General features: G+C 42.2%; 1 protein-coding gene across 1 annotated transcript in view; it reads right to left on the reverse strand.

Moving 5' to 3' along the window:
* LOC310874583 (neurexin-2-like) overlaps positions 1–10,782 on the reverse strand; it is a 116,874-nt gene extending 106,092 nt beyond the window's left edge. Inside the window, exons 1-2 of the mRNA XM_083787440.1 lie at positions 10,660–10,782; positions 8,608–8,811 (exon numbers count right to left, since the gene is read on the reverse strand). Coding sequence (XP_083643566.1) covers positions 8,608–8,782 — 175 coding nt within the window. The 5' untranslated portion in view covers positions 8,783–8,811; positions 10,660–10,782. The remainder of the gene's footprint in view (positions 1–8,607; positions 8,812–10,659) is intronic.
* Positions 10,783–11,961: the final 1,179 nt, after the last annotated feature.

An 11,961-nucleotide genomic window follows, 5' to 3' on the forward strand; every position in this document is an offset into this window, starting at 1 on the left:
TTTATGTAGTTCATTAAAAACTTATATTCAAATGTATTTGTTTCAATTCATTATAATTAAATATTGTAATAAATGTATACAGTAAGTATACATACTACATGTATAATGTTTACAAGAAAGCACACCAAAAAAGTTGAATAAGCAATCACTGAAACTTTGTGAAAGAATAATCACAAAGAAAGTAAACAATAGTTGCAGCCTTACACTTCTACTTTTGAGATGTTTTGTCCAATATGTATGCTGTACGCTGCTATTACAATGCAAGGAAAAAAAACTATGTCCTATCCAGCCAGAAGATGGAATTGTGGGCCTTGTGAACATAACTAAGCTCCAAATATGAATTTAAGAATCTGGGCGGCGGTGGCTCAGGGGTAGAGTGCCTGGATGGTAAACGTAAGGTTGCCAGTTCGAACCCGGGCTCCCCCAGAGTTACTGTCGAAGTGTCCTTGAGCAAGACACTGAACCCCTAATTGCTCCCGATGTGCTAGTTGGTGCCTTGCATGGTTTCCGCTGCCATCGGTGTATGAATGTGTGTGTGAATGGGTGAATGTAATGCACAATCTCTGTAAAGCACCTTGGATAAAGGCGCTATATAAATGCACCATTTACCATTTTACCAATCAATAAACCACAGCTTCTTGGAAACCCCCTGTCATTCACAGGACCCTGCAGGGTCCCTTGGCTGACAGGGGGTTTCAAATAATTTGTGGTCTATTGATTGTACCAGCCAACAATCACTGCTTTTTCACACACACACACACACACACACACACACACACACACACACACACACACACACACACACACACACACACACACACACACACACACACACACACACACACACACACACACACACACACACACACACACACACACACACACACACACACACACACGAAGTCTAATTGTATTCATGATGAAGTCATTTATTTTAACTTTACTTCAGTGGACTAAAGTAAACCCTGAGACTAGAGTTGATTCAAAACACTGCTGCTCAAGTTACTAATACCATACTAATACCAAGAAAATGGATGTTATCACTCTACTCTTAGAATGTTACACTGGGTCGTTTGGTTCATAAAGCATTGAATGGTTTTCTGCATCATGAATCATCCGTGGCTGCTTTCAATCTGCATCATGAATCATCCACAGCTGCTTTCCGTTCCAGGAATCAGGACTAAACATGGGGATGCAGCATTCCGTTTTCACTGTATGCAGTGCACCACATTATCTGGAACAAACTCCCAGATAAATGCGAGTCTGATTCAACTCTTGGGGCCCTATATCTTATGCACAGCACAAAGTGCTGGCCACAGCACAACTGTCATTGCTATTTTCCAACCATTACAGATTTTACACCCAGTGCCCACGTTATCTAAATACCAAATGATCTTATGCCTATTTAGCGACCATGGTTGGTCTAAAAGTGATGTGTGCTCTGGTGAAATCAGGGCGCACTGTGATCTTATGCACTTTGTTATAAGACCTTCAAGTTGGTCGGTGCAGTGACAGTCCAGATATTTCCTTACTAGAGTGCAATTAACACTCAATGCATTAACAGGTCACCATCAAATGTGGGTCTCCTGACGCACAGAGCGCGCAGCCATCCATCATGCTTTAATAGCATGTGGTTTAAAACCAACCTAACTGACAGGGAGCATATGATTATTAAATTGAATGAATGATCTGGCCCAGATGATCAATACATATCATCGGGTAAGTGCCCATTTTCATCGCAAGGAAACAAGCAGTGAGAAAAGAGGGAGGGAGAAGGAAGGGATAAAAATACATACATTTTATGCATCATATTAGATTTAGAATATCTTCCAATACATCTCATCCCGTAATAATGAATGGCTTTCTTTATCTGTCTCTGCTCAATAGACACCAGTTAACGTCAATAGCCATAGAGTTCCAACACAAAAATGCACATCTTAATTGGTGGTTTAATTAAAGAAGAACATAACTTATATTGAGTGAGTGTGTTCATCAGTTTTTCTGCACCTCAGTCTGTACCACCTTACCCTTGACTTTTATATATTATAACAAAGAGTCGGCCTTTATAGTGCCTCTAGTAGTTTTACTCTATGTGTTCTTGGCTTGACACATGCTCAGCCTGACTTCATAGATGTGGTGGGTTACTCTATGTGTTCTTGGCTTGACACTGCTCAGCCTGACTTCATAGATGTGGTGGGTTACTCTATGTGTTCTTGGCTTGACACTGCTCAGCCTGACTTCATAGATGTGGTGGGTTACTCTATGTGTTCTTGGCTTGACACTGCTCAGCCTGACTTCATAGACGTGGTGGGTTACTCTATGTGTTCTTGGCTTGACACTGCTCAGCCTGACTTCATAGATGTGGTGGGTTACTCTATGTGTTCTTGGCTTGACACTGCTCAGCCTGACTTCATAGACGTGGTGGGTTACTCTATGTGTTCTTGGCTTGACACTGCTCAGCCTGACTTCATAGACGTGGTGGGTTACTCTATGTGTTCTTGGCTTGACACTGCTCAGCCTGACTTCATAGATGTGGTGGGTTACTCTATGTGTTCTTGGCTTGACACTGCTCAGCCTGACTTCATAGATGTGGTGGGTTACTCTATGTGTTCTTGGCTTGACACTGCTCAGCCTGACTTCATAGACGTGGTGGGTGTGTCAGTGTAATTATCGTCATTGCAAACAGTGGCTTGTTCATTGTTAAACTTGCCCCTATCTGTATATAACACGCCTACTTTGTTGTTGTACTCATAATCTGACGAAGACCCATAAAAGGGTCGAAACGTTGTCATCCTTCTAAATAAATAAATGTCCTGTGGGAGCTACAAACAGTGTGCGGACTACTTCTCCTTCTCCTGAGTGTGTCTTACATTACAATACTGCTGCTAGATGGTCACACACTTTCATTTTTTCGCACACAATCTCTTTAAAGGGAATGACTCTCTGACTCTCTCTGGTTTAATTAATGTCATGATCAAACCAAACTCATGACTAATTCAGAGGTACAAACCCTTAGCACCGTGCGCCGACCTCAGTGGCCAGATAACGTGCCCTCTAAATAGCTAAATTGGTGTGGACACACCCTATGTGCCTCGGCCGTCTAAATAGGGCCCTCAATTATTTTAAATCAAAGCTAAAAAGGTTTTTGAATTCGTTTTTTTTTTCTTTTTTTCCACACCGTAAATGTATGCTGTGTTCCTGTGTACAATAAATATACAGTAAATCCACAGTCTTCATTTAACTCTGATAGTGTATAAATGTAACCAAATGGACCCATCTCAGTTACAAATTGATAAATGAACACTAAGGATGGCAATGTACTATATGAACACTCAAACAATGTCCTACAAAGCATTGGAAGAGATATAAACAAACAAAATCCTGTTTTCATTTGGTTAGCATTTCAGCGCAGAATCCATGCTAATGTGTTATCCTGAACTACTCGAAAATAACCATAATGTAAAATCCAGCCAAATGAAATCTAAAAGATAATCTGGAATAAATGTTACACCCTATTACATCCAATTTAACTACATGTTAGATTAGAAAACCAGTAATGCTCTCTGTATCCACGACTGAGGTCGAGAACCACCAATTTGTCCCCGTAATGTACATGTTTTTCCTTTTTTTCCTTTCTTTAACCCATTCTGAACGGGCACCCATTTTGGTGTCAGCATCATGTTATGCTTTAGCTATTTAAAAATAGCAGATCTACAAGCTCATATCGCGCCACCGAGTGGCGCGATACGAGCTTGTAGGTCTGCTATTTTTTGAAAAATCGAGAATCTGATCTCAGGTCAGAATGGGTTCATCAGACCAGTGTGTGTCCGGCGGAAACCTCGTATGAATCTGATCTCAGGTCAGAATGGGTTAAATGATGATACAAAGTGTATATTTGTACGTCTGCAAATGTTCTGATGAATTGAAAAGGGTAGACCCTGTTATAAACAAGTGTGAGCTTAATCATGGTGTCATCCATAGTAAGGCGCCTGACACACTATTGAAACGAAATCGCTCTCTCTGTTTCGGGGGGAGAGGAGGAGCAGAGCAGCTCCCAATTCATTTTCAATGGGAGTACAGAGCAGCTCTGCTCCATGGCTGTGTTCTGCCCTCCTCCCCCCCATGGAGCAGAGCTGCTCTGTGAAACTCAGTGACTCCCATTGAAAATGAATTGCGAGCTGCTCTGCCCCCCCCCCCCCCCCCCCTCTCTCCCCCAGAACAGAGAGAGCGATTTCATTTTAATAGTGTGTATGGCGCCTAACAGTTTTTGTATTGACTTGTGCTTTCGTTTGAAATGTACCCATACTGTACATACTGTGAAATAAAATTGTCAATCAATCAATCACTGATGAGTACTCATCAAATGCTCTTAATAGAAGTAGGCATGGTAGTTTCAGTATTTGACAGTCTTCTAGTCTTCATCTTTTACTCAGGATTGTGAGTCAACTTCAATATAATGGCTCTCAATTTGTTTCAAATTGGGAGCCAGAATTTGCAGTGGTTATTATCTAGCATAATACTCTCATATCCTAAGCTCTTTGTCTACAACCATGTCAGAACATCTCACAACCTACGGATTTTGGGCAAGTGACGTGGTCCTACAACAAAGTATAAATTCCTGAAGTCGCGTTTGCCTAGTTTGGAAACACAAACTAAAAACCTACAGTACAGATTGGTTAACCTTGGTTAACTTTCAACTGGCCCAGGGCCCTATTTTGGGTATGTTCTGTTTTCATACAGCATTATAATATACATACAAAAAAAGGTCTAAGCAGAAACTGCTATCACTGCAAAGAATGAGACAAATTGTACACTGCTGTTCTATCTGCTTATTCAGGTGAAACCAAATTATACTATTCATTCAATTAAGTCAGGGTAAAATGAATTATAGGCCTATTTTAGGAACACGGTCCTAAAACATCCTTCAAATTCTGTTCCATTTCATCACTGTACAACTACACAGTACCAAGTGGGACAAACGGAAGCATACAGTATATCACATTTTCTTCTCCTTAGTGTGAGGAATATAGCTTGTGAACTGACTACCAGCATTAAGACTCAAAGGTAGATCTAGGGCAGAATAAATAAAATATGGTTTTGGTCAGTGGTGCATGAGGCAAGATTATGGCACATTGATTTTCTTTTTCAAATGTTTTTTTCTTAAATCACAGTAAATAATTAATAATCAATAAGAAAACACTTACTGAGGTTACAGTCTATCCTGATACAATCTGGCGAGAGAGAGAGTGAAATGATGAGATTAAAAGAAAGAGGAAAAAGAGCAGCATAAAAAAGGAGAGAAGAGACAGAAAACAGCATTTCACATCCTTCAAGGTACATTCTGCAGACAGATTCAATCGTTTTTCTAAACCCACCATCCGGGGACAAGCTTGAGAGCCTAAACCACCCTTTACTCTCTTTGGTGCACATGAAAGACCTGCATGCGCATATACAAGGAGAGCGAAATGAGGACCTCAATATTTGATGCTGTCTCATACAGCAGGATATATATATTTTAAACAAGCAGAGGCTGTCAACTCATGACTGTAATCCGTTTCTTTACTCAGACAAATCAGTGGTTAAAGAAGAGAGGGGGACAGAAGGAATTGGCCACATTTAATCCTGTTAGTCTATCAAGGGTACGTGACTCCAGAGACAGAGGTCTTAACCCTGAGATGGTGTCTGCCTCCCGGGGCTCACTCCAGAAAACGTTATAGTGCAGTAGGTTAGGTGTGGATTAGGTCTGGGCTGAGAGATCAAGTTGAATGAACTCATCACGCCCAGCCTTGACTCCCGTCTTGAATATAAAGTGAATGGGAGACGATGACGCAGTGTTTTGCCTTGTTTGAACAAGCCTCAGGGAGGTAGGATCTCTAAGTAAAAGACAGATAAGAGGTAAAGGGTGATTTGCACACCTTCAGCCACAGTAGACCTTACACATGAAAAAACTAAAACACTAAAACTACTGCACAATGAATCAGTTTGTTAATGGTTCTAAGAGCAATACATTCACTCATAATAATTTCTACACTTTATTATGTTTGCTATTGCTGCCGCTTGCCGAAGATACATTTTGCAGTGGAAAAGCTCACGTCTCTACGCTATGTCAGCTGAACATCTGAGTCCACATTGTATGAATTATAGTTTTTCCAAGCATACTGGACTCTGTGTGGCACCATCAATTGTGGCTTGCTTTCCAGCCTAGCATAAACATACTCAAAAGTCTGTTATTGGTTTGCTAAAAAATATATAAAGTGTCGGGCGGGAAACTTGAAACTACACTATGTGATGGTCATGTTTTCACTATTGTGCATATTCAAAATAATTCATTGTTGATAAAAACAACCATTGTCCTAGGACACTAAGGACAGGGGTGGGCAGCATTTATTCACTTTATTGAGGTCATACTGACCTCAATAAAGTGATCCCTCCATACATTGGATTGAATTCAAACTTAAAACACACAGTGCTGAATTATGTTGCGTTAACATCATCCTAGGACCTATGCTGATGTAATGCTAATCTCTATACTATGCTAATAGGATTCATCGAGTTTGACCTCTAACAAGCAGGACCTGTGGCAGAGGAATGACCAGACGTTGCTGTCTGAAGACGGACAGATAATAGTGTGTCTTCAGTAAGACAGGGCAGGACGGGGCTATAGCCTCATTAAGCTGACACTGCAGGGTGCACATGGTAAAGTTGATGTGGCTGAGGCGTGCTCTCAAGCTGTCAACCAGCACAGACCAGTGGATGCAGACAGCCAGGGACCAGAGCAAATGTCTCCTAAGCTCGACCGATGCCACATTTTGTTGTCATGCTGATCCCAATTTTGGATTGACGTAGACCGCTGCATATAATTTTGCCAAAACCAATGTTCTCAAAAAAAGGAAAATAATGGTCGATATACTGTACCGGCCAGACAGATAAATCAGTCTGGCACTAGTCAAGATGTGTCTATAGTATAGGCGTATATGTGTGGGGGAGTAACGTGTGCATTTGTGTGTGTGTGTGTGTCAGTTCCTCATGGCTGGCTGCCAGTGCTTAATGAAACGGCTGTAAATTGATGGACAGGCCAGTAAGTGAAGAACAGCATGGTGAGCAGCATGTCATCGTCGTGGAGAATGACAGCTCTGGTCTCTGACTGTCTCCTCCTGGAACTGCAGAAGACGAAGCCCTTGAAGGGCTGAAAGGGTTGAAATGGTCAGACTGGGTCTGCCCAGTGGAGGAAGAACTGATAAGGAGAGAGCGAGAGAAAGCGAGAGAAAGCGAGAGAGAGAGAGAGAGAGAGAGAGAGAGAGAGAGAGAGAGAGAGAGAGAGAGAGAGAGAGAGAGAGAGAGAAAATAGTTAATGAGCAAGAGAGAGAAAGACAGACAGACAGATAGAGAAGAGAGACCAGAGAAAAGGCAATGATAGAGAGACTGGCAGCGGGAGAGAGAAAAACAGAAATAGCAAGGGAGAGAGGGATGAAAAGAGGGAGAGAATGGTGAAAAGAGAGAAAGACACACATGTGGACAGAGAGAGGGAGACAGAGAGAGAGAGGGGGAGAGAGAGAGTGTGTGTGCGTGTGTGTGATGGTATAGTAAAAGGAGGAACAACAGGGATACCATGTACACTACAGTATGTATGTATGTATGTAATGTATGTATGTATGTATGTATACAGTCACTCAAAACTGTGCTTGCCAACATCAGGCTTTTGGCTCATTTTGGATTTTTTTTGTACGTAAGGAAGCACCTATACCCTACTATTTAACAAAGTGTTGCAATATTTACATTTGGCATGTGGCTTAATGCTTGGTTGATACTTTAATGGAAAATGACAATTTCAAGAAATCTGAAGGGTCTGTATTAACATACCATATGAAACGTTGAGGTATTATTACAAAAGATTAGCACTGCTTTCACTTGTAGATTAAACAGCCAGCTTCCTTCAAACAGCTGGCAAACAACTAAACAAATTTCCCCTTGGCTTTTTATGTGCAGGTCGAAGTGCACAGTTGTTAAACAGCCATTGTTTGGTTGTTTGCCTCAGATGGCTTGCTTTTATCTCCCAGTTGAAGTACCTTGCTATTGATCTTTTGAAATACAGCCCCAGCCTTCGCAGACAAATAGCAATGTCTTAGGCTAGCATGACACCCAAGTGTTCCTGAAATTGTATTCATTCCACTTAGTTCTTACAGCTACAGTATTATAGATGTTTCCATAATTTGCATAATCCTTAAATAATCCTTACCTTAAATTAGTTATTTGCATAAATTAAACACAAAATAGGATCAAATTCAAGGGGGGGGGGGGGGGGGGAAGTCCCATGTTTTGAGCGACTGTAGTTGTTATTAATGCTGACAAGCATGGGAGTTGGACCGAACCGAGACCATTGTAATAAGAACTGGCTAAACTGACAAGACAGGAGGGCTGAGAGGACCAAATGTGTGCTCCTTCACACAACGGCGTCATGCAGCGAAAATAGGTGACGTACAAACTCACAACGCGTCGCATCCACATGGTCACATGGTTGTGAGTTTGGAGGTCAGCTATGTTTCCGGGAGCGACACCGTCGTGCGACTAAGTGTGAACCCGCCGCCGTTATCACTGCAGCGACATTACCCAGGTTTACGGTGAGCTTCACCCGTCCGCCGTCCAGCTCCAGGCGCAGGGTGTCGGCAGACTCCTGCGAGGTGGTGGCCATCAGCATCCCGTAGGCCCTCTGGGACATGAAGCGCAGGGATACATCCTCGGCCTCCGTATGCAAGGTCGCAGGCAGTACCACCTTCAGGTACATGCTGCCATCGTAACTCAGCACGGTGCCCTCTGGGTAAATCCAGGAACAGAGAGGTGTTAAGAGATGGTGTGTCTCGTTCACAAGGAAACGTCCCATCCCAAACGTATCCCACCTGAAGCCATGCTAAATGTTTGAATTGTACCTAGGTAGGATCATTCTTTATTAGGGAGCTGGGTTAAACGAAGAAACCTTTTTCACAGCAGCCAAATAGTGGAGTAAACACAGGAGTTAACAATGTTGCTAATTAAAGTTATGGACCATTCAGGTCAAACAGAGTCAAGGTGTTGCTATTGCACATTTTGGTAGTATTACTCAGTATAAGGGAGTAGCCAAATATTGGGGTAAACACAGGAGTTAATGCTGCTACTTAAGTTATGTTCCATTCAGGTCAGGTTCAGCTATTGCAAATTTTGGCTCAGTAGAAGAGCTCACTAAATGGAACAGAACTTTAATTAGCATCAATGGTAACATCTGGTACCCTACGGTGAAAAATGTCTAATGCTAGTTGAAATTCACGGTTTAATATTTAAAAAAACACAGGTTAAGTTTTCTTCAAAGACATCACTTTTTTCCCCCCAAGCAAAATGCATGGAAGATGACTCATAACTTTCACAGTAACTAATTTATACTCCCTTCCATGCCCGCAATCAGTAGGTGTCAATTTCGTAACGGTCCCCATCTCATTTTGGAATGCAATTTAAGACTGCAGTTATATTCTGCTGCACCAGAGGGCAGAGACAGCCTGAAGCATAAAAACAATCTGCTGAGGAGAAGATGATGAAGACAGAGTATAATAATCTTTTTCAAAGATCTTTTTCCCCCTCTCATATCTCAATACGATGGATTCAACACATCCCTCATGCTATTAGCAGGCAGTGTTTGTTTGCTTCTGTGAGAAAGGGATCCGATTTAAGCTGAGGAGGAATCATGACATTTCTATTGGTGCAATGATAGGCTTCAGGCGGTATTTCCACAATTCATCAGTTCATTCAACCACTACCACCCCGGACGCTGACAGCTCATCAATAAATCACTAAAGGAATGGTCCTGTAATTTAACTTTTAGATGGCTCACGTAAAATTCTTCCACTTTCAGTGTTATCTGAGGGTATATCCAAATCAATCCTAATCGCGTTGTATAACAGTGTTTTTGTGAGTTTTCCTCCCTTCCTTTAGTCCAGTGGTTCTCAATACGGGGTCCGGGGACACCCAGGGATCCTTGAGGGGGTTCTAGGGGGTCCCCAGCAAAATGAGGAACCGTTTAAGACCTGAGGCAAATGCTTTTCTAAACCAGTAGTTATTTCAAGATTTTACAAAAAATATTTTTTTATTTGTTGGCTATTCAAAAAAATATATTTTTTAACTGACTGTATTGTGTATGTACGGAGCCCCTAAAGTGACATAGAGCAGATTTTGTTTTTATGTCGTGCGAACGTCATAATATGACGTGGCCACGTCATATAAGACGTGCGCTCGAGATCCTTATGTCGTTCAAACGTCTTATTATGACGTGCGCTCGAGATCCTTATGTCGTTCTTTTTTTAGTTTGTTTTGTTTTTTAGTTTTTCTTGTCTGTTTTATTGTATTGTGCTTTTAATTTATACCTTTCTAGTTTGTCTCACTTTATCTGTATACATTTACGTTTCATCTACAAGCTCACAATGCATCACAATACAATACACAGTGTGAGCTTTTAGATCTTCAAAACATTTTGAAAAATCTTCTCTGATGGGTGTCCCTGGCACAAAACTCTTCCACATGTGGGTCATGCATGGGGTGCGTGCCTACGTGGCCAAAATGCATATCAATTTGGGGGTCCTTGACGTGAAAATGTTTGAGAACCACTGCTTCAGTAAACACTGCCTCAGCACGTCTTACCATTTTCACAGCTTGGCCCCAGGAAGCCGGTGCCGGTGCAGTCGCATATGTGCCTGTTCCAGCCCTCCCTGCACTGCCCGCCGTTGGCGCACGTGTCCCTGGAACAGCGGACGTGGGTCTCCTTGGTGCAGAAGCTGCTCACTCCTGTGGCACTCTGGACCTCCGCCAGCTTCCACAGGTTGCGGCTCTGCCCGTCAATGAAGAGGTCCCTCACGCAGCCCACGTAGCCCAGGTTAAGAGTGGCCGACCACACCTCCGGGGGCAGCGCCAGGCCCATGTTCTCCTCGGGCAGACCACCCAGGTACATGTCCCCGTCTAGGTCTAAGATCTCACTGCCTTCGTTGGCAGTGAAGGGACTACTGTGGCCATTTACAGAGATGAAGCCTGCGTGCAAGGTGGTTAGTGTTAGTTAGTTATGAGACAATCTGATCTGCATATATAGCTTTAGTGTGAGAGTAATCAAGGACAGGTGGCTGTGTGGGTTGTATTAAGTATTCAAGGGAGAGTGTGTTAACAAAGGGTGAGATTTGAGGATGCAGGATGCTTCTCTCTGCATTGTTTTTTTTATTTTGGGAGATTGTCCACGCATCCGCTGCCTAGCAACATCCAACCCATGACCTTATGATCGGAACAGAGACTGGAAACTGAATCGAAAACGTTAAAGTTAATCTTGCCAGATCTTTGTGACAGTGCCCTGTGCGTTTCAGCAGAAGACGTGCAGACATTTTCCCCCACATTAAGTGGGTGTCTCCGTAATTGGCCACTTGTTTAATAGGTTAAGACAATTTTCAAAATGTCATACATAAGTTAAGGTAAATTAAGGTGACTAAAAATAATTCCGCAATTAAAACTGGATATGCATGCATGTGTCATGGCGATTGAAGACAAGCAAGAATAAACCAATGAGCTGGCACAATGATTGCGATTTCACAGCTCAGAACCCTCGTTACTGTATAGTTCCAGAGGGACAAGGGGACACAAAGAACAGTAGGCTTCAAACAAACCACCACAGAAGGCTTTCCCTTGTTGCATTCATATTTTTAGGTGTTTAGCAGATGCTGTTTTCCGGAACAACAGCGACTTGTGAGTTGCCACAGTCTGAAAACTCAACAATCCCAACTTATCTCCCAGGAGTCCTTATTTCTTCTGTTTAGATCAAAGCTAGTTATGTTGTGTATGCTATACTGTATGTTTCACATACAGCATGCCATGTATGTTATTTAGATATATCTGTGCAGTTAGCTCGTGCTTAGATGCTAAGTACATTATGTTATAGTACTGTACTTAGTGTTATTTGGATAG

This window comes from Protomyctophum parallelum (assembly GCF_964188405.1).
Source record: "Protomyctophum parallelum genome assembly, chromosome: 1".
Classification (NCBI taxonomy): Eukaryota; Metazoa; Chordata; class Actinopteri; order Myctophiformes; family Myctophidae; genus Protomyctophum; species Protomyctophum parallelum.